The sequence below is a fragment of the Phocoena phocoena genome, chromosome 16 (assembly GCF_963924675.1).
Source record: "Phocoena phocoena chromosome 16, mPhoPho1.1, whole genome shotgun sequence".
NCBI lineage: Eukaryota > Metazoa > Chordata > Mammalia > Artiodactyla > Phocoenidae > Phocoena > Phocoena phocoena.
The window spans coordinates 59,310,311-59,334,213 of record NC_089234.1 but is presented as its reverse complement, the minus strand read 5'-3'; the positions used below and the strand labels follow the sequence as shown (position 1 = coordinate 59,334,213).

The following is a 23,903-nucleotide window of genomic DNA, read 5'->3' as shown; positions in this document are numbered from 1 at the left end:
AGGTCAAGCATGCACTTTCCAGGTCTAATCTTATATTCTTTAGGTTACCCACCTGATCCTTGAAGTTATATGAGCTTGCCACCTCTGCCATTATCCATCACTATATTGATCTTTATTGAATCATGTTTTGAGCCTCAATAATTCTGAAGTTATTTCTAATTTTAAATCTTAACTCAAAGACTTAATACAGCCATGAATATTAACAAGTACACAGCTATGAGGTGTGAAAAAAGGTCAAACACTGCTCCATACCATATGGTTGCTTATAGCTATTAGATTACCACAGCCATAATAATTTAAGAGAGAAATGGGGTAAACATTGTAGGTTACGACCTTCCATTCATTAATAGTGGGTTTAAAACAATCTGCATAATTAAAAAATAAGTAAAACAATCTGCAATGATGACAGGATGATTAATTTGCTAAGAATTTTCATGGGAACGCCTCAATATTGATGGAGAGAAATCTCCAACGCAACATTTCTTTTCTTTTGGTTTATATTCATCCTGTTAGAAAAAATAATTCTAACATTAAAACTACATACAGAGCTCAAAACTGTTCCTAGGTACATATGTAAAAATCAAACTTAATAGGAAATACTGAAATGAAAACATCTGAATAAAATTAAACACTAGAGATCACTAGACAATCTTCCTCAAAGCTTGACACATTTGGACACAAAATCTGTTCTTACATGTTGCACTATAAAAATCTTCAAACTCTTACTACCAACATCACTCCAAAAGAATACTGAGGAAGTGAAAATATTTCTCATGGCAGTACTCACATTCCTGCTTAAAGGTAAAATATTCAGTAAGGTGTCTGCATTCATGGTTGCCTCTCAGAAGAAATAATGTGCTTGGGTATAGAATCTTCAGGACCCATAAATATAAGACACACTACAAAAGAAAATGTTTCCAGTGAATTAATCTTATATTTTTGTTTAACTAAGCTGTTTGATCTTTGCTTCTTTTCTTCTAACCCTATTACCCTTACAATCTCTATCACTCTTCATTATCTTTTTTATTATCTTTTTCTCTTTGTCCCTTACTAAAACATAAGCTCCATGAAATTAGGGACTTTGTCATCTTATTCACTTCTGATTCTCCACTCTTAGAAAAGCACCTAGCAAATAGTAGAAGAGCAATAAATATCTGTTGAATGAATGAGTCAAATAATTTAATTACTTTAGATTTACAAATTGTTTGCTGTAAAAACAATTAGCAGATTGGGCTCCTCCTTAGGTATACCAATAAATAAAACAATAACAATGTCAAAAATAATAGCAGCTAACATTTATTGAGTACTCATAATGTGCCAAGCACTATATAATTAATTCCCCTCCTTTATTCCTCAAACAACTCTATGAAGTATATAATATTATCTCTATTTTACAAATGAGGAAACTGAAGCAAAGAGCTTAAGTAACTTGTCCGAAATCACAAAACCTCTAAGTAATGGAGATAGGATTCTGATCCTCTGATCTTAAACATTATGCCATGCTGCCTAATGAAGAGAATAACCATGCTTTATATTTACATTGTTGGTTATGAATGTTGCCTTATATAATGTAGCTGCTTATTATGTGAAATGATTCAAAGATAATGCAATTTCTTAATAAAAAGAATATTAAAACAGTACAGCAACTATTTTTCCCTAAATACACCTAACATAAGAAACAGACTCAATCCCACTACTGGGCATATACCCTGAGAAAACCATGATTCAAAAACAGTCATGCACCACAATGTTCACTGCAGCTCTATTTACAATAGAAGGGACATGGAAGCAACCTAAGTGTCCACCAAAAGATGAATGGATAAAGAAGATATGGCACATATATACAATGGAATATTACTCAGCCATAAAAAGAAACGAAATTGAGTTATTTGTAGTGAGGTGGATGGACCCAGAGTCTGTCATACAGAGTGAAGTCAGTCAGAAAGAGAAAAACAAATACCGTATGCTAACACATATATATGGAATCTAAAAAAAAAAAAAAAAAAAAGTTTCTGAAGAACCTAGGGGCTGGACAGGAATAAAGATGCAGACATAGAGAATGGACTTAAGAACACAGGGAGGGGGAAGGGTAAGCTGGGACAAAGTGAGAGAGTGGCATGGACTTATATATACTACCAAATGTAGAAGAGCTAGCTAGTGGGAAGCAGCTGCATAGCACAGGGAGCTCAGTGCTTTGTGACCACCTAGAGGGGTGAGATAGGGAGGGTGGGAGGGAGACGCAAGAGGGAGGAGATATGGGGTTATATGTCTAAGTATAGCTGATTCACTTTGTTATAAGGCAGAAACTAACACACCATTGTATTATACTCCAATAAAGATGTTAAAAAAATAAAATTAAAAAAATAAAAAAAGAAACAGACTCATATTTTACTTATTTGGTTAAAAAAAAAAGGAAAGACTATTTCATATGTAAATAAGCTTGGTTTACATAATCATATACAAAAAGAAAAAACAAACTTCATTTATTTATTTTTTTGGCCGCGCTGCTTACGGAATCTTATTTCCCTAACCAGGGATAGAGCCCGGACCCTTGGCAGTGAAATCGCAGAGTCCTAACCACTGGACTACCAGGGAATTCCCACAAACTTTATTTTAAACAAGTTAAGGTATATGAAATGTGTAACTATTCACATCTTCATTTTATTCACAAGAAAAAAATAATTAAACTGGGGAAATACTTATTAAACACCTGCCCTTTTTCCTTATTCTGATTCTTTATTATTTTCCTTTTATAACAATAAAATATATTAACAGTCAGCTACTAAACCCTCTAATACAAAGACATACATACCAACATGCTCAGGTACCAACTAAGCTTCCTAAAATTTATTTTATTGTTTTTGTCAAAGCCCCCAATCAGAATAGAATTTTTAAAAAAAGCCCCCAATCTTTATATTAAGGAGGGCAATTTTCTAGTTTTCTTGAAGGCTCCAGGGAAGTTTGAGGAGGCTGATGATGAAACTATGAATGGAAAGAGGAACAACTAAGGATAATAAAATTCCCAAGGGAATTTGGGTGGACAGAGCCCTGAGCTCTCTTCCCCACTAAGGATCCTAGCATACCTCAGAAAGGAGGTTGAAAACACTGGAGGAGAATTAAACAACAGTAATCGGCATGGAAATTCACCAGGCAAAGCTTCAGTATCTAGTGGGGGAGATGGTTAAGAGCACAGGCTTAGAGTCAAACTGCCTAGCTCCACCATTTACTAACAATATGACCATGGGCAAGTTATTTAACCTCTCCAAGCCTCAGACTCCTCTATAAAATGGATAAAATAATAGTACTTACCTCATAACTTTGTTGTAAAGATTAATCAATGTGTATTAAGTGCTTAGAATATGCTTGAAACACATTAATGCTAACACACCTATCTATTTGTAGAGCTTCTACCCAACAATTTTACCTATAAGAATCTGTCCTGTAGAAATAATTGGGCAAGTATATAAAGATGTATAAATATATATATATAAAGTATATAAAGATGTATAAATAATATGGCTCACAGAAGCATCACCTATAATGGCAAAAAAACTGGGAACACCTTATATGCCTAATAAGAAGCTGATTAAATTGACTGTGACTTGTTTAGTCGATGGAATACAATGCAGCTATTAAAAATGATGCTATAAATTTATAATTATTTACCTGGAATGACATCACAGCATAGGGATTTATGAAAAAAGGAAGTTACAGAACCTTATAATAGGGTTCCATTTTCATTTCAAAAAAGGAAAGAAAGAGATGCATATATTAGAAAATACAAATTGTTCTATATTTATATCTTATTTTAATTTATATAATTAGAAAAGTAAAAGGAGCAAAAAGAACCATCTACTGCTAAGTGATAATCAACAGGTCACTTTAATGTCTCAAGTTTTTTAAAACAAATACTTTCAGAATGCATAAAGATTCTATATGATATATTTGGGTTTTAATTGCTATGGAAGGAGGGATAGAAGTACTAGAGTTTGAGCAATAAACGCACTGTAATATATTTTATTTAATCGGAAAAAATACAATTAATCTTTTTCTGCATGGGTGAATGCCTTTAAGGGCAAGAGAGATAAACAGCATTAGCTCCTTAGGGCCACTAGATAACAGGGCAATAAAGACCCCTTAGTTTGCTTACAATTTCCACTGGGAAAAATGGCAATTATAATTACATTAAGAGTGGCACAAAGAAAATTAAAAGAATAGTTTGAAAGACAGAAGAGGAATAAATAGTAGCTTTACTAAAAACTTTAGAATATGCAGAGGTATTAAAAAGAACCCAATACAGGTAATTTAAGGAACTTATTTTATTAGGAATTAATGGAAATCATCTACGATAACACTTAAAAGCAAATCAAATGACAGTATATGATTATTACCTCTATACTAAAATAACCTCTGTCCACATAATCACCAAGAAAAAGGTATCGTGTATTAGCAGGTGATCCTCCTACTTCAAAAAGTTTCATCAGATCAAAAAATTGGCCATGGATGTCACCACACACTGAAACAAGAAGATTATTAGATATGAAAAAAAACTCTGAAATAACAAATTTTACTTAAATTCTAATTTATTTTACATAAGAGATAGTGTAAAATTCTATCAAGAAAGGTCTAAGAAGGAAGTAATCTATGAGGAGTCATGATAGGGATGATGTGTATACAAGTGTTCATGTGCTCAAGATCTAGAACGAGATATAACAAAAGTAATGAAATTTGTAGTCAGTGACAAAATTCATCTAACTTTATAAAGCTCCTCTTTAGGAAGCCAAGCATGCATGTCTTAGGATGACAAAATTATAATGGTGGCAGTAAAATCTCCATTCTAACTCCATACTTTCTGTTGACCTGTAAATGATCACTTTTGGTATCTGATACAGCATTGAGGTATTTGCCCCTAATGACTGAAAACAAAGTAAATAAGTATTTGTTGAATCAAATTCAGTGATGGCCAACACAACTAATGAAACCTTCACAAAAGCATACTAGACTAACTTCTGCACTCAGATTATTTAGGATCATGTTTATTCATTGAAAACAGGCAAAAACTTTAAAAAGAAAATAATCTGGAAATTCAAGATAATGTCCATGTAATATTAATTTAGTATACAATATGAATGGAGAAGAAACGGCTTTATATTTAGGTAAGTAAATAATGGTGCAGTAAAAAAAATAATATCCAAAACATAAATAAGTGTACCTGTAATTGGAGCCTCTACTTCTATCATGGTTTTCTCTCTCCGAAGAATGGCAGCACCCTCATTGATAATTCTAAGTGCAATTTCTTCATCTACCCGACCTTCTTTTACTAAGTGGTTCTTCAAAACATCAACCCTGGGTATCCCATCCATATCAAAAACTTCTTCAGATGTCAAGCGATGCGTTGGGGGGAAAGGGACAGCTGCAATTTTTTTTAATTAATAAAAAATAAATCACTATTAATATATTAACATAGAAACTAATCAATGGATCTAGGTAAATAAGAGTAAAAACTGAAAAGCTGAAGTTTTGCTTCTTCATTTACTGGATGGGGTATTAATTTTTTAAAAGCTTTTTTTAAAAAAAGAGTAATCAAACTATACTTCCTTTTTAATAATCTATACATAATAACAGAAGAATTATTGGAGAAATAAACTATCTCACAAAATTAAAAGTTCTTTCAGGATAACTAAAGCTTTTTTCTTTAAGCAAAAACATTTTTTGGTAGAATTCTCAAAACATACACTCTTCATCTTAAATGAAGTACAATAAATATAACTTAATACCACACAGGCATGAATAGAAAGAAATCCCAAATATAAGGTGATCTAACAACTTCCTATTAAAAATATATAAAACAATGCCTGCTAGCCAACTTGAATAGAAACTTCTAGGGATATAGATTAAAACAGCCAAATGCTTATTGATGGAATTTAAATTAATTCAGATGCACATATAGATTTGAAATAACATTAATAAATCACGATAATTTTGAAATACAGCTTTTTCTCTTACCTTCATGTTTCATAAAATACTTTCATTCAAAATCTTTACACAAATTTTTGACATCAGTGTATTCCTTATCACTGGATTCATTTTTTGAGTCATCTAACATACTTTTCAAAAGCAAATCATCCTCACTCCCATTTAAGTTGTTTGAGATACAGCACTTTTTAAATACATATTCAATGCTATCACTGCAAATTTATCCTAAGCCACAATTTCCATTTGTCTAAAAGAGTTGGCCTTTTTACTCCTGTAGCATATATTTACGATTTCCACATGTAATTACCAACTGTATTGTTTTAAACTGATATTTGCTTTTTTCTATTCATAAGAATTTAATCATAATAAGAAACGCTAGATGAAAAAACAGACAAACTGATTTCAACCTAAAGCTCTAAATCCATTGTCACTGAATAATCCAGTCACTTATTCTTACTTATAATGTTAAAATCAATACTTTTCTCTCACGCCTGTGATTCATTTCTCATGACTGTATTACCATTCTCTTTAAACATTATTGTCTTTAAACATTATTATCTTCTTCATATACTGGGAATTTTCAACAAAAAATAGTACAATTATTTTTGTCTTCACTGTAATTGAAAATACTTTGCTCCTGTTTAAATGAAATGAGATTTAAAATATTGAATTTAAACTGTTATTTGTTAAATGGAATGGAAAATGTGAAGGTCCATTTTCAATGGTAGCTACCACAATTTTGAGGTCATATACCTAGGAAAAGTTACTACATATCTGTTAAAATTTTTTATTCCTTCTTTACTGAATCCAACAAATGACCTCTTTATGCATTCAAAATCAGCTTGGATTGAAGTAGTTTTAGGCCCTTTACCAAACAGTACTTTGCTTTTCAAAATAAAGAAAGCAAGAGGACTTCCCTGGTGGTGCAGTGGTTAAGAATCTCCCTGCCAATGAAGGGGACACGGGTTCGAGCCCTGGTCCGGGAAGATCCCACATGCCCCAGAGCAGCTAAGCCTGTGAGCCACAACTACTGAGCCTGCGCTCTAGAACCTGCGAGCAACAGCTACTGAAGCCCGCACGCCTAGAGCCCGTGCTCCACAACAAGAAGCCCACGCACCGTAACAAAGAGTAGCCCCCACTCGCTGCAACTAAAGAAAGCCGGTGCCCAGCGACAAAGACCCAACTCGGCCAAATAAATAAATATATATATATATTTTAAAAAAAGAAAGCAAGAGAGAAATTTATAGTAAGAATTTAGTCTACCTATAGACTCAAATGTAAGGCAGATCTCTCTTTTCTGAAATAAAATTTTTAAAGAAAAAAGTCACTTTATATTTGGGCATACAGTACATACTATTTTCTTGATGTTTCAGGGCCATCACTGGGATCATCAATTATTATGCAGAAGACTGGAAAAGTATAGGACAAACTGTTTCTTCACAGTACAACTTTAAAAAACTAAAAACAGGGGGCTGGGTTAGAATTACATCAATTACCTAAAAAGAGTAAATAACCACATTCTCATAGGAGGAAAAAAAGTTAGGAAGAACTCAGTTCTTATAAGTGAGATAAGAACTAAGGCAGAGGGATATCAACCATTTCTAAAAGACTTTGAAATCATCAATCCCTGTTGCTTTCATCTTTTTTGATACTTAGTAAAACAAAACTTGAACTTGCACTTCCCCCCCCTTCTTTAGAACACATCTATTCCCATTACTTTTTACTGCATCTAGAATAAGACATTAAAATACATTTTGTTCCCCCAAATATAGTATGTCAGATTCCAAAAAAATAAAAACCTTTCTTAACGTATGTTCTCCAACCAAAGATTAAACAAACCATCATACTATATGCTATAACCAAATTTGCCCCTAACAGTAAACCAATTGTTTAAAAACTACAAAATGTAGGTTGAGAGTCCGCCTGCCCATGCAGGGGACACGGGTTCGTGCTCCGGTCCGGGAAGATCCCACATGCCGTGGAGCGGCTAGGCCCGTGAGCCATGGCTGCTGAGCCTGCGCGTCCGGCCCGTGAGCCATGGCTGCTGAGCCTGCGCATCCGGAGCCTGCGCATCCGGAGCCTGTACTCCGCAACGGGAGAGGCCCGCATACCGCAAAAAAAAAAAAACTACAAAATTTAACAATTACTAAATAAAAGTTACTTCTGGGACATCATGAAAATGAAAAGTTTAAATATCTCTTAAATACAAATTTCTGAGATCAAGATGGGGTCATATTTTTCTCATCAGGCCAAGAGAATTTTTCCTCTACTTAGGAAAAAAGATACTGTTTAAAATGTTGCATTCTAGATTATGCATACTTCCTAATAATCAAAAACATAAATCAACTAACAGGTGAATTCTGTTCAAAATACAGAACTTCCTAAAAACACATCTGGGAGACAATCTCTCTCTGCCCCACTCAGCCAGTCGCCTGTGGTACTGCATGTTTTCATGCACATTGCGAATGCCCCACTGCAAGTCACACTGAGCTATTATTGCTCCTCTTTAACCAAGAGTCAGAATGTCTTTATTCATCTGGGGGAAAAAAAGTATAAACTGCCTCCAGACCTATGTTTTCTACTTCTTTTTCAATTCAAGGTATACTTTTAAATTTCAACACCAGTTGGTATACTTTTTAAGGAATGGGTACAGGTTGAGGGGTGAAAAAATGCCACCATAGGTAAAAGTAGACGAAAAACTGTTGTTCTAACAACACAACACTAATAGTGGAGAATAGAGAGTTTCAAAAGAATGTTTTAATATATCAGTAAATAAGAAAATAAGAGGCAAAAAGGCACTGTGCTCTTTGGCAGCTGGAGAAAGGAACCATAGCAGGTGATCTAACTAAGCAAAAGAAAACTAACCAAGTAGAATTTGGCCTAATAGGAAATTAATTACTGACCCTGTTGGTCAATAGAGGGTTAAATTTTTTTCATCAAAAATTAATATTCTCAACTACTACCATCAACTCCTAAGGTACTTTAAAGCATTTCCATTTAAGTTCAGGTTTTAAATGGTTGTTTGGTTTTTTTTTTTTGCGGTACGCAGGCCTCTCACTGTTGTGGCCTCTCCCGTTGCGGAGCACAGACTCCGGACACGCAGGCTCAGTGGCCATGGCTCACGGGCCCAGCCGCTTTGCGACATGTGGGATCTTCCCGGACTGGGGCATGAACCCGTGTGCCCTGCATCAGCAGGCGGACTCTCAACCACTGCGCCACCAGGGAAGCCCTAAATGGTTTTTTACATTTCTAATTCATCTTCAGCCAACTATTCCTGTATTTCTAGGGTTTTCATCCTATATATTTTTTTCTCCTTATTTTCAGAGTATTTTTCCAACTCTTCTATGTTTGAGATAGGGAAAAACCAGTACATAAAATGTATGTAAATATAATGTGAATGGTCAATAACTGAAATGAGGATAAGCTTGAACAACCTAAAGAGCTATAAAATCATAAAATCACCAAGTTTCCAAAACTAGAAAACTTGATTTGGTAATATTCACTTTAACCAAACTGCTCTGTTGAAAAATTTCCTTTAACACAAATTTTGGCATGAAGGTCATATCTGTATAGTAATCAATAACCTTCACAAGGTATTTTAATTCAGATTTAATATATGGTGGCTGATAGACAAGGCCTCAAAAAATTTAATGTAGGAAGTTGAAAAAATAAACCAGGGACACAGACTGATCAAGGATGGGGGAAGAGCAGAGATCTTATTTTTTCTACTAATGGTAAGAAATCCTGGGACTTAACTAATCCTGTTGCCCAACTCTAAGCAAAGGCTGCAGACTATTAGCCCCGTGAGGCCTCCAACACCAACTGGGGTGCAGCCTGTGCCACCTAAAAACTACTCCAAAGTATCATTCAGATGTCTGTGCTGCTCACCATTGCCATTACTGGCAACTGTCCAAAATAAAGTTCCTCCTGATTTTTTTCTCTGTGTTTCTTTTGTTCACACCATACCATCCTCAGGCTGTTCTCCCTCCCAATCCTCTTCATTGAGGCCTGCAGAATTCCCATTATAAAAAATAAAAAAAAAATTCACCCTTCTTTCCTGTGTGCACACGCGTGGGCACGCACACACACACATTTTAGCTCTTCACAGAATGCTGTCTTCATCTCTCTAGCTTAATTAAATCTTAGTCCTCCTGAAGGACAACACTTCTGAAACACTTTTTCCAAAGTTGACGAAGCTCATTTTTCCACACTCCACTATTTGAGCAGAAAAGGCTACAGTCTTTCAGCTCCCCACTACCACTTCCAACATCATCACTCCCATGAAGAAGAAAATGCTTCCTCGTTTGAGGTTCATGACTTCTGGCTAGTTTATTCTTGTCCCAGCCATCTACTAAATTTCTGGTCATCTCTCACATGAAACTCAGTTTCCTGGTTTGAAAGCCTTCTCCACTCTAAGCACCACCATCATCAATGTCCATGTAGATGACCTATGTAAACCCAAGAACTGAGAGGTATGAGCTCCATTCTACTTCAACTCCCCTAGCCTTAGCCATAATTTCTGCTCCAGCTCTGAAATCATGAATTCTAATCTCTTACTCCATGATCAAAATCTCTAATCCTTTCAGATTCACTCCCTTTTCTTCATCTGTTCTCCAATTATATCAAGAACGTGGACAGCCTCTCCTAACCAACCCCCTTCTGGATACCTTTGCTTGCTGCAATTCTGAAGCTATTCCATCACCCACCCACTTTTTAAACAACATCCTGAATTGTTTAAAGTCCTTTTGTCCTTCTACCCTACTTACAAAACTCCGATTCTTGGATGAGTTAGTTTCTAAACTTGGATGCTAAGTATAAAATCATCAAAACAGGGCTTCCCTGGTGGTGCAGTGGTTGAGAGTCCGCCTGCCGATGCAGGGGACACGGGTTCGTGCCCTGGCCCAGGAAGATCCCACATGCCATGGAGCGGCTGGGCCCATGAGCCATGGCCACTGAGCCTGCGCATCCGGAGCCTGTGCTCCACAACAGGAGAGGCCACAACAGTGAGAGGCCCGTGTACCGCAAAAAAAAAAAAAAAAAAAAAAAACCATCAAAACAGCTCAGTGCTACTACAAATTCATGGTCTCCAACTTAGTTGGTCACTAGCACTTGCCATCAATCCTATTCAACGTTCTAGTCTGTGCTCTCTCCCATTCTCCTCAGTGGAGATTTCAAATGATCACCTCTTCCTTGAACCCTACACTTAATTTCTCTCTTACTCAGTAGTCAACTCGAATCTTTTTCAGAGAAAATTGAGACCTTCAGACCAAATGTCACTTTTCTGTCCCTCTCCATCCACATCTATGCCAGTATCCACTTTACATTTCTTCCTATCAAGGAAGAGGTATTCCATCCATCCAATACTAAACATTCTACTGTGCTCTGAATCCCACTATCCCAACCTCTTCACTTCAGTTCACCCTTCCCAACCACCCATGCCCCTATTCTGTTTCTTCTGCCTCTGACTCTCCATTGGTTCTTCCCTTTGAGCAGATAAACATACAGCCAGCCCTCCACAACCACAGGCCTGCCTGTGCAGATTCAACCAACCTCGGATAGAAAATATTTTAAAAATAAAGTTCCAAAAAGCAAAACTTGCATTTGCCTCTCTGGCAACTATTCACATGGCATTTACATTGTATTAGGTATTATAAGTAATTTAGAGATGATTTAAAGTAAATGTGAGGATATAGGTAGGTTATATGCAAATACTAAAACATTTTACATAAAGGACTTGAGCATCCACAGATTTTGGAATGGGGAGGGGTATCCTGGAACCAAATCCCCACAGATACCGAGGGGAGACTGTACTAAAGTCTCTATGATCTTAAAAACAACCCCAACAAGTAATTCTCCCTTACTTCTCATCCCTGTTTTTACCATATATATCCCTTATTTTACAACTAAGCTTCTTGAAAGAGTAATCTACAGGGTAAAGCTTCATTTTATCACTTTTTTGTCTACTTTCCTCAATCCACATTTATCTGGCTTCTGCTCTATTCCTTCACCTGATATCTCTCTCCTCTCTTGGGTCCTTGAACTCACTCACCTGGTTTTTCTCTTAATTCTCTGGTCATACCTGATCAACCTATTTCATGAACTTCTAGTCCTTTTTCTGGTCCTAGGACAGTGTGACCTAGGATTCTGTCCTTGGCCCTCATATCACACTCCTCTCATTCATAACTATGGCTTCAACTAAAATCTATATTTTGTGGACTCCCAAATATATTATTCAGTCCAGACCCTGCCCCTAACTAAACTCCAAATCCTTATTAAACTATCAAATATCTTCATTTGGATGTTCCATAAGTATCTTAAACTTAATATGTCTAAAACTTAATGTCCTCTAAACTATCACCAATATAGCTACTCATCTGGAAATTATCCTAGAAGTCTTTTTCTTCCTCGCCCTAACATGGTCAATAGGTCCTAAATAATTCTCTGATCTGGTTTTGTCCCTTTGGTCCTGGGACACTGAATAAGGACTTTTTTTTTTTTCTCTAAAATTACTAAAATCTTTTCAATTTTGCCCATGCTTCACAATAACTCAGAATACTTTTTAAAATTCAAATCTCAACATCCTCCTGTTTCAAGACAGGCTTCATCATATAAAATCCAAATTGTGTCTCTTAACATACCATATGAGATCCCTTGTAATCTGACCCTTCCCTACATTTCCAACCCTCATCTTTTGCCACTAACTCACATTCCGGACACATCCTATACCTCAGATAGTTAATCTTCATTTTTAAAGTTACATCACTTTAAAAAAATCTCTGTACTTTGCACGCCCTATTATTTGGGGGTACACTAGTCCCACCTTTTGCCTAACTTCTCCTTGTTCTTAAACCTCATTTCAGTGTTCCAATTCTTGAAAATGTTTCCTGTTCCCAGGCTAGGTTAATGGTGCCCCCTCCTTGTGGTCCCATAGTAAAGCATTTGATGCACACCTACATCATGGCACTTATCAACTGTACTGTAAGTATCTTGTCTCCCCCTCAAGCTTATGAGCTCCTTGAAGGCGAGGGAGCTGTCTTTCATCTCTACATACCTAGTGATTTGAACATGTATACTAATGTCTACTGAATTAATGATACATTAGTTACAGTTTCTAAATTACTTATAACACTAATTTATGTAGCAATGACAATATATTTATAGTGCTTTACCTACAGTTTACAAACTGCTTTCACGTACATAACGCTATGATTCTCAGAGACATCCTGTGAGTTCAGTAGGGCAAGTTTTATCTCAATTGCACAAATAGGATAACACGTTCAGATAAGTTAATGGCTCTCTCAAGGTGTTTCAACTAGTAAGGGGTAGAGCCATGATTGAAGCTGAATTCTTCAGAATGCTACTCCAGTACTATCTGTCTTATACCAACACAATGACAATGCTCTTCTGACTAAAAGAGTCATCAAAACTCTCCTCTTCACCAAGAACGGTATAACCCCTTCAGATGCCACAGGTCGAAGCATGCTCTAAAGAAAGATTCAGCAGATGCTACAACACTGTCTTCAAAATTTCCAGTTATCCCTTGGATTCCTTTTAATTTGTGGTGGTTCTTTGAACACAATAGCCTTCCCTCAAAAACTGGTTCCCCTTCCTGGCTTATTTTTGTTATGGTATCATCATTCTCTGTTACTCTGACTTAAAATTTTGGTGTCATTGTTCTCTTTCTGGACTCTAAGTCCTACTGATTCTTCAAATTCTCTTTTTTTTTTTTTAACACCTCCATTGCTGCAATGTTAGTTCAAGTTCTTATTACTTTGTGTACGAGAAAACTCTAACTAAAATCTCTACTTTCCCTCCCCTTTTTTGTACAAAGCATAGGTAGATAAATCTACCCAAAAATTTGGGGTGGTTTCTTAAGGACTAAAGAATAAAGGGAACAAAAGCCTGAAACTTATTTTCAAAGTCTTTCTTAACCATTCCCAGTATCTTCCATGTCACTCCAATCTCTTCTGCTTTCAACTACCAATGCTCAAACAATCACTAAAGCAAAATTAGTCTGATTACTGTTTTCTCAAAAAGGTTTGCTCTTCCACCTGTTTCATCCCACACCCAGTCACTGATCCAATATATCTACTTTCTAATATTACTCAGAATTTGTGTCATATCTGGTTTTTCTCCTTCTCTTAATTCATACTGTGGTCATTCTGCACTTGGACTACTCCATTAATCTTCTGACATCCTGATTTAAGCCTCTCCCATTATAATATTTCATTCTACACAATATCACGTTAGCTTTCAAAAACCAAAATACTGGGTCATTCCTTTACTTTAAAACCTTCAATAATAATAATGGTGATGGCTACCATTAGTTGAGTACTTACCATGTGTCAGGCCAGGCACTGCGGTACAAATTTTACATGAATTGTCTCTATTAATCCTTCAAAAATCCCATATTATTAACTCTATTTTGCAGATGAGAAAATTGAGGGTTGGTGATATTAAGTATCTTGTCCTCAGTGAAAAGGTTAAAGTAGAACTAGGTTCAAACCCAGGCAGTCTGACTCCAGAGGCGTAATCATCCAGTGTTCTTAATCATCCAGAGGCTATACTGCTTAGCTTAAGTTTCAGATCCTCAACTTGGTGTACAAAAAATCCTTTCCAACTTCATCTCCTGCTTGCCAAGAACTTTACACAATACTGTCACACATTTCATGCTTTTTTCAAACTCAATGCCTTTCTGCTACTGTTTTCTCTACCAGAAAATATTTTCTCTACCCCAGCCCTACCTTATATCTGAAGAAATTCTACTCATCCTTTAAGGCTCCGCTCAAAACATAATCCTTTCAGTAAAGTTTCCCTCCAATTAAGACAGTTAATTCCTTTTTTACAGCTCCAACAGCACTTTGTACCTAATTCATTATATTATTTATTTGCAATAATGTCTCCCCCACCAGACTGTCTCCAAGAGAATCTATCTTACTTATTTCAATTCTGTATCCCTAATGCCTAGTATTATGTCTGGTACAAAGCACATACTCGATAAATGTTGCACAAATAAATGGTCCCAATCTTTTGCTTATTTGAATCTTACCCATTCTTCAAGACCTCTTTCCTCCTATACAAACCCTTGCTACACCACTCTAGTCCAGAATCATCACTACCTCCTCTGAACTCAGCTTGCTGGGTCTGCCACTTATCTGGCAATTATTAATCACACCCAGCCTTATGACATAAATGATTAACTTTTTATGAGTACTTATTTCCCCAAGGACCAAGACTGTAGTTTATCTTTCACACGTCTGTTGTTTCCCTACAGTTTTTAGCTATACAGCAGGCATTAAATAAATATTTGCTATTTGATTACTCTGAATTTCCAAAATAAATTTTACATACAAGGATGCCAATTAGCTTTAGCTTATTTCATCTCTGTGTATAAACATTTTTATAATGAAATGAAGTCATATGATTGGCACTAAAACACACCTCATCTAATAAATCAAAATTCTTTCACCAAACTTTTCCTTATAACTCTTGCCAATTCATTCAATAGCTCCGAACCTAAAGCTTTTGCCTCACTACTGAACAGCTGTATTTCCTCCTTGGCATTTTCCTTCTAAGATGACCTGTTGCCAGTGTTCTCTTTCCTTCTCACGCTCTCTCTCTCTCTCTCTCTCTCTCTCTCTCTCACACACACACACACACACACACACACACAATATTCTCTGTTCCTTTGCTTTCTATAGGACACATGGTACTAAAGATTTATTTTAGTATGCTGAACAGTTTAATGAAGGTGGAAAGAAAAAGAAAAATCATTTTCAAGAGTTATCTTTTTTAGATAGGTAAGTCCACAAAATAGCTTTTGTAAACAAAAATTAAAATTCAAGTTGCTTTAAAATATAATGAAATAGAACTAGTAAAAAACATTGAAGTAGCTATGTGACCCCGAGACCTATGTGGGTCATCTAAAAATCTGTAATGAAAATAGGCAATCCTAATAAAGCTAAGGTACTGGAAAACATGTTAGCCTCAGATTTATAAGCAGGGCAGCTGGCAAGAGAACCTAAATGAATCATAAGGCTGCCCATCAGATATATAATAGCTAAAAAACTTACAACACACACTCTTTAGCATTTTGGTTCAATCTGAAAGTCTGATAATTTAAGAGATAAGGATAATATAACCTATGAAATAAAGAAAACATGTTGAATGCAAAAGAGAGTCACATTGTGGGTGCTAAAATGAACATATACACAATATAGACAATGCATTCTAAGTGATAAAGGTGAATTTTTGTATCAGGAGTAATAGGTTTAATAATCTCAAGGGATAATCTAGTTTTACAAATCTGGGACCTGATCTATACGGCAAAAAGTACATTTTAAAAGTATCTGGAAAGAAAAGGAAGTACCTGAACAATTCAGGTCAAGCAAATTTCCGGGCGAGGAGGGAGAGCAATATACATAAATTCAGGGTTTTATGCTTAAATTACACACACCAATTTTGCTGATGTGTCAATAAGGCATTCACACCAATACAATCAGCTGTTTTTCCTAGTTTGTTTCTATTTTCTTATTTTCAACTTCCTATCTTAGCTAAAGATAGAAAAATGCTTAACAGAAAATTGTCAAGAGGGCATACTATCTCACCTAAACCACTTGGGCTACACCAACTTTCAAACAGAATTTGACCAGAGCCAGCAGCTGGAGCAGGCTCAGAACTGAACTGCTTTAACTAACCAGGAAACCTAATCACCCATAATCAGGGATATGGAATTACCAATAATAATTTCAGTGAATAGATAATTTATACATGAATCACCTATAGTATCCCACGATCTCAAACTTCACATGATGTGAATTTCAGGCATTTGATATTAAATACAGAAAGACCTATTTCCCCTTCAAAACCTATGTGACCATAAAATATAGACCTCCTGACTAGAAGTGTAAGAGTATAAAATATAGAGACAACAAGGAAAAGTTTCAGGGAGTAAAAAGACTACTTGTATTCAACGTCAACGATGGTCTCCATAACATTACTACTATGAAATGGTACTGATGCAAAACTAGCACATACTGGACTTAAAAGAAATCTGGATTTTTAACAAGTTAAACCTAAGTTGAACTAGCACTGTGGTCATATATCTTCAGGAAACTGGTGTTCTTTGTCATCAAATGCAACATTAGAGTACAATTATTGACTGAGAAAGACAAGAAAAGCTTGAAGATGAAATCTAAAAGGAGATTTGTATACGAAAGGTTAAGTTTCCCAGTAACTTCCAAGGAAGCCAGAGACTCCATGAGCAGCACAAACCAGTCTGTTGCACACTATATCTAAAGCATGTGATCCATATCAGTCATTCCAACTAGCTAACAAATTCCATGAAGAAATGAAAATTGTCTTGAAGAATATACTACAAAGCACATGAGATCTTATATCCATGAGCTCTACGAAACTATAATTTTCTTACCAACAAACTCCTATTTACCTAAATCAAATGACTTTTATTTCATACCAATAAACTGCAACCATGACTGTGTCTTGCATTCAAAACTCACCCCTAAGGAATATGCCTTATGTCTGGAATCTTATTTTTACTGTATTAAAGCAGTACAAGGGAAATATTACCACATGTTTGACAAGAAACAAGAAGATTCACAAGCATAAGGAGAGCATAAACTCACTGTTCAGCAATGTGACTGGTTGTCCCATCTAACAGTAGGGTGAAAAGTACCCAGGGAAATTAACAGACAGCACAAGTATACTGTCAGCAAATTAACAGGCAGCCCATGTCTCCTATTCCCACCCCCAAAGAACTTCAGGATTTCACAATAGGATGAATGCCTGAACTACCAATCATTTTTCTTTCTCTTTTTTAAAAGATTTCTCAGGACAAGGAGTCCATAAACTCTTTTTTAAGTTCATTCCAATAACTGGCCTGAACAGATATACTATTTTTTTAAATTATCTACATAGCCTAGATACAAATTAGTGTTATTATTATTAAAGGAGACTCGAATTGACAAATTAAAATTAAAAAAACACAAAGGAAAAAGTTTTTCTTGTTTTTAAATATTTTAATGGAAACATGTCTTGTCAGATTTCCAAAACTGGGCTAACAGTGTTTACATTGTGCCAGTATACTTAAGAAGCTGAATGAAATAAGTAAAACAAAAGAAGTATCTATCTTTCAAAAATAAATGTGATACAATAAGGAAACCTTTATTCTAAAATGATTTCAATTTATTGACCAAGCTACAGGATAAAGAAAAATCATTTCAAATTATGTTTTTCATCTCCGCAGCAGTGCTTGAAGTTGATGGGCTCTCCCAGAGAGCGTGAAAATCTTAAGCAACTCTCAATTAGCCCACAATTTCTCTATTTTAAATTAATCTGCTGACCTGTGGTCGTTAAACAACCATAAATTCTGCACCAGCTGAGAAATATTTAATGTTTTCTTCTAGGGGGAGTGTGTGGGTGTCTGTCTGCAAAGGAGGGCTAACCCCTCTTGGCCTTTGACCAAAAAGTGTTGACGGTTTTCTACGTAAATGCTTCTTCCTATCCCTGAAGCTTTTTTCTCTTTTATGCTGTTTTTTTTCCATCTATTCTGCACTTAAAGCCGGGGCCCCCAAATTCTGGCTCGTCCCTTCACCCTTGTCCGATCCCATACAGTTCCCCCAATTTCCGCGCGGGGTGACACCTGAGGGCCGAAGGCGAACCCCTGCGGCTGGCGCTAACTAAGCGCGAATAGGGCAGACGGCTGTCATTGGGGAGCAGACGTGGGCCAAAGTCGAGGTGATTTCTGACTGCTCATCGCCCGGCCCCGCGTGGCTGAAGGTCTCCGAGCCCCTCGGTCCGCCCAGGCAAGCCAGGCGTGCAGCTGTCGCGGTGCAGGAAGCTAATCGCGGCCTTTGGGCCGCTTTTGACAGACCGGGCAGGAAAAGAAAAGGGCTTTGCGACTAGTAGCCTCACCCCTTCGGCTAGGAGACCCCCAGGGCGAAACCCCCACCACGGCCAGAAGGCAAGCGAGAGACCGCGGAGCCGCCGCCACCGACTCAGCCCAGCCCAGCAGGGGCCCGCCCAGGGGCCACTCCCCAAGGGAGGCAGCCAGTCATTCGCCCGCCCTTCCGGGCCCGCTCCGGAGGGGACGGTCTCCCGCCCGCCCTCACACAGCTACCTCCTCAGGCCAGGCCCTCAGGGTTTCGTCCACCTCTCACCTTTGACGACTCGGTCAGCCCCGGGAGGGGGCGGCGGGGGCGGGGGTGGGGGCGGTGCAGCCCGGGCCGGCTCCGGGGCGGCCATGCTGGGCCCGGGGCTCGGCTAGGCGCTGGGCCGGGCGGGGTTGGGGGCGGGGGCGGCGGCTACCAGAGCCAAGCGGCGGCGCCGCCGGGGAACATGGCGGACCCTCTTTCCCTACGGAGGGGCTAAGACCGGCATGCACCGCGCGTGCGGGGGCGGGGGCGGAGCAGGCTCTAGGGACTTGGGCAAAATTACTGATGCTAGGAGAGAAACGGAACGAGCCAAGGGATCAGGTGAAAATTCTGGGCAGGCAGAAACAAAAGAGTGAGAAGAGATGGCTGTCTGCATCCAGTTGCTGCGGTGAATGAGTGCTAGGGAAAACGACACCGGCTTTTATGGAGCTCCCAGTAAGATGGGGTGGCGATCAAACCTAAGAATCTCCTACTAATAGAGAAAAAATATATAACAATTTGACTACCGAATCCGGGTACTTTGGTTGGTAACTGAAAGGAGAAATAGAGGAAGCGTTCTAGATTCTAGAGCAAAGCAACAGTTCAGAATGGAGTCTGAGAGAGAATCTGACTGACCCTTGTGTTTAGAGCCTGGAACTGTCAAGAGTCTGGAGGCACAGAGTAACAATGCAGGTAGAGCAGACTAGGCTCCAAGGGTTAAGAATCAAAACACGTAAGAGGAAAGAAAGGGATGACACCAAGAGATGTTCAAAGAGTACAGAATTCACCTGAAAAGGACACAGCCTCCCTCTTGATTCATTCAGAAAACAGAGATTCCGAAGGCAGAGGAGTAAGTAGGGAATTGGAAATTAGTTCCTCATAAGAAATACCTTACAGGATATTTCTCTGCGTATACAGAAATGTGGGCCCAGGTTTTCTATGGAAACTTTATAGAGACGGACATTCATGGGGAACGGAGTAGTGGGACAAGAACTGACTGTTCGGGACTTCCCTGCTGGCACAATGGTTAAGAATCTGCCTGCTAATGCAGGGGACACGGGTTCGAGCCCTGGTCCGGGAAGATCCCACGTGCTGTGGAGCAATTAAGCCTGTGCGCCACAACTACTAAGCCTGTGCTCTAGAGCCTGCGTGCCGCAACTACTGAGCCCGAGAGCCACAACTACTGAAGCCCACGCACCTAGAGCCTGTGCTCCGCAACAAGAGAAGCCACCGCAATGAGAAGCCCGTGCACCACAACGAAGAGTAGCCCCCGCTCGCCACAACTAGAGTAAGCCCACGCGCAGCAAAGAAGACCCAGTGCAGCCAAAAATAAATGAATTTTAAAAAAAAAGAACTGACTGTTCAATCAATAATTATTAGAAGTGTGTATGACACCAGGAAAGGTACTGGATCATGAACAGAGACCAGCATATCCACTAAGATCTATATATCTTGATGGCATAGGATTCAAGTAGCATAGGGTGAGAAATGCCTGCCCATCCTCCTGCTCAATACTACATGTGCTCAGAATCTGTTCATAATAGATGGAGATAATTAGATAAGCAGTTGTTCAAAGGTCTCAAAGAGCACCTTTCTACCTCTTCATTTTGTCAATCTCAGTGATCGTGAGAGCTGGGGTAAAACAGAAGAGAAATGCCCAATGGGTATTCTTTGCAAAGGGAACTCACAAAATATTTTTTAGAGGGAGGTGAATTTGAGAGTGAGGCAGGGGTGAAAATGGATCTTTCTGGCATGGAAGTGCAATAATTCCACAGGGGAAGGGGAGGGGGAGCCATGGGAAGAGAGCAAGGAAAGGATACGAGGCGCATCACAAACTTGTAGAGGGAGGGCACCAAGAGTACCTAGATCAGGAGTGAGTTTGTAAGAGGAGTTTGAATCCCCAGAAAATCTCCCTAAGGAGGGAAGGAGAAAGTGTGTAATGTGTTGAGTGCCTCTTGGCAGGAAAGGGATAGAAAATATACTAGTGGCAATAATAACAAGGAAAGTCACTCCATATTAGGACCCATTGACTCCTACCTTGAATATATACCCTTCAACTATCCTTCAATTCCTCTTTGGCTGCTCACTTTCACTCAGTCAAAAGCCATATACAGAGCCCCAGGCCACTGGGAATTGGTATTTCTTGCTTCTCCAGGCTTCCCCACCCCAATACAAAAGAGCAAGAGCATACAAAAGGGATTAAATAGACAATTAAGTGACAAGGAATTAAATAGAACTATCTTATAGATTTATTAATGAAAAATACTTTACAAAAACAGTATGTTTGGCCCTAAAATAGTTCAGGTGACTCTCAGGGTTTACAACAGCGACTGAGCGAGTGGCAGTAATGGCTCTGCTGCTGAGGACAGGAGGGTATGTTAGTGTGCCTGACTCCAGCTGTTCAGAAGAGCAATTGTTATGTTGGCAGCCTCGCATTCTAGGCCAAAGGTTTGAGGGCAGAGGGACAATCTGGGCAGGTGGGTTAGCCTGAATGTTGTGGTCAAGACCAAGACTACAGGGCTACATGTCCCTCCAAGGATGGGGGATTGGGAAGACAGAAGGTCAGGTAATAGGGACAGGTGGATAAAACAAAGAAGTTGGTAATATAATAAGGAACAGAATACGAGGGCTCAGGTGGAGGTGGGGGCATAGAGTATTCAGGAATAAAATGGTGACCCTAAGATCCTAAGGAATGGCTAGTGTCCAGAGTAATATGGATTCATCTTTAAGGTGGGTCAAATAAAACCCTAAACAGCAGCTGCTTCCTTTTGCTAGGTAAATGGAAATTGGAATTTCAAATATTCCCTCTCAAAGAGCTGGGTCTCTTTAGCGGTTCCTGGCACCCCCAGGAGAAGGTGCCAACTCTATGCTGAGATGATACTAGCACAGCCCCAGCAGGGATGCAGGGTACCAACTCTGCAGAGAAAGCTGTGGCTCCAGGAGAGGAAAGGGGTGACCTTTACCACCTGCTGTGCTGCATGGCTCTAGCCCTGATCTGCTCTCTTCCAGGGGCATCTGCTAGAACAAACAGAAACTCCTCTCTCCCTGTCCTCCTGTGCCCAGATTGCAGGGTATAACTGCTTTGCCTCCAGTCATCATCTGGGGGCATATCTACTCTTCGAGGACCAGGGGCTCGAAACCCTGGAACAGGACCTGAATTCCAAGCTGACCTCAGGGGTACACGAAGACTGCTTGACGGTAGGGATACAGGGTAAACAATGGGAGGGTGCGAGGGTGAATGGAAAAGATCCTCCCAGGACTGAGCATGAGGAACCTGAAGGCCCTGGTGTCTCTCTGGTACTGTGGCAGTGTGAGTTAGCTGAGGCTTGCACCCTGGAGTGGTCAGGAATCTGGCGCCAATATGCTGGTTGGTCTCTGACCATGCTCCCCAGGAGGCATCTGTTCTGGTTCGATGGGGGAGACTCCGGTAGTTCAAAGTCCTTCCTGTGTGCTTGACCGCTTCGGAAGTTTCACCCCTGTCACACATAGCCAGAAACTGCTGGACACTCCTCGAAGTTCCTGGGAAGAGAAAAGAAACCCAACGATTGAACATCTTCAGTAAAACCATTCTCCTTTCCAGAGGACCATTTCTGGCTGTTCCTTCCAACTCCCCACCTCTCCAAGAACATGCACATAAGGGAAAGAAGGAACCTAGTTTTGCTTTTAATTTCATTTTTTAAAATTCTTAATAAACATTAAAATCAAGTCTCTTACCTCCAACCTGTGCAAATGAAACAGTCTCCTGGATGTTGCCATACTTCTGTCTCACTGCACTATAATCCTTCCTCCAAAAGACACACACACACACACACACACACACACACACACAGTCACACACAAATGGCTCTCTAATATTGCAAATGTATGTTCTCACTGTGACAACTTTACTCCTTAAGAGCCACCACTCCAAAACATCACTGTTTTTCTGAACATGGTACCTCCACTGAAGTTAAGCTGTGTCTGCTTACATTCTTGCTCATTCTCCAAGATCTCTGCTTTTGTTTGCACCACTCCCACATACATAATGTGAAATGCCTTTTCTATACATTGATTCCCCTTTACTTAAAAGAAACAAAATAACTAATTTTCAAAAAATCACTTCTAAACAATATTTTTCATTCTTTATTTTAAAATTCCATCAACACCTGTACTATACTTACACATAGGTATATCTGACTATTAAAACTCTGAGCTCTTTGAGAGCAGAGAGCTGCCTTCTTTCTCCCCTGTATTCACTGTAGCATTTGGTGCAGAACAAGTTGCAATAAATGCTGCCTGACTAATCAGATACCCCTAATAAATATCAAAGGAGGCTGGCTACCTGGCTGTTCCACTGAGTAATATGAAGTCTATTTATCCAGAAGGCCTGCGTATCCAAAGCTCCCTAAAATTTGGACACAAATATCAACAATACTACTCTATCTTCTGTTCTAAGAATGACAACCATCCCTTGCCCTGGGGATTTACATATCCACAGACAGGTTTCTCAACCTCGGCACTACTGATATTTTGGGCTGACAATTCTTTGTTTTGGGAGTGGGATGGGGTGTGCAAGGAAACTGCTTGTGCATTGCTGGATGTTTAGCAGCATCCCTGGCCCCTCTACCCACTATATGCCAGTAGCACCTCCCCTTTCCCATTGAGAATCACTGCATTAAACTGTAGGTTCAGCCCATAAGGAGGAAAAGGAACAAATCTAGCTGTGGAGGGTCAAAGCCAAAAGGATACTGTCCACCTTCCCCAGGATTGTCTGGGTCTCTATACATGGCATGGATA

The 23,903-nt window shown here is 38.8% G+C and overlaps 2 protein-coding genes across 10 annotated transcripts in view; both read right to left on the bottom strand.

The window, feature by feature from the left end:
• The window catches only part of PPP3CB (protein phosphatase 3 catalytic subunit beta), a 46,348-nt gene extending 27,109 nt beyond the window's left edge, over positions 1 to 19,239 (bottom strand). For all 3 annotated transcript variants that reach the window (XM_065894848.1, XM_065894850.1, XM_065894849.1), the window contains exons 1-4: positions 19,155 to 19,239; positions 5,213 to 5,413; positions 4,392 to 4,516; positions 788 to 899 (exon numbers count right to left, since the gene is read on the bottom strand). In XM_065894848.1, the coding sequence (XP_065750920.1) occupies positions 788 to 899; positions 4,392 to 4,516; positions 5,213 to 5,413; positions 19,155 to 19,239 (523 nt within the window). The remainder of the gene's footprint in view (positions 1 to 787; positions 900 to 4,391; positions 4,517 to 5,212; positions 5,414 to 19,154) is intronic.
• Positions 19,240 to 22,086: 2,847 nt separating this feature from the next.
• Positions 22,087 to 23,903, bottom strand: part of USP54 (ubiquitin specific peptidase 54) — a 72,098-nt gene continuing 70,281 nt past the window's right edge. For all 7 annotated transcript variants that reach the window (XM_065894112.1, XM_065894113.1, XM_065894114.1 and 4 more), the window contains one exon: positions 22,087 to 22,646. In XM_065894112.1, coding sequence (XP_065750184.1) covers positions 22,087 to 22,646 — 560 coding nt within the window. The remainder of the gene's footprint in view (positions 22,647 to 23,903) is intronic.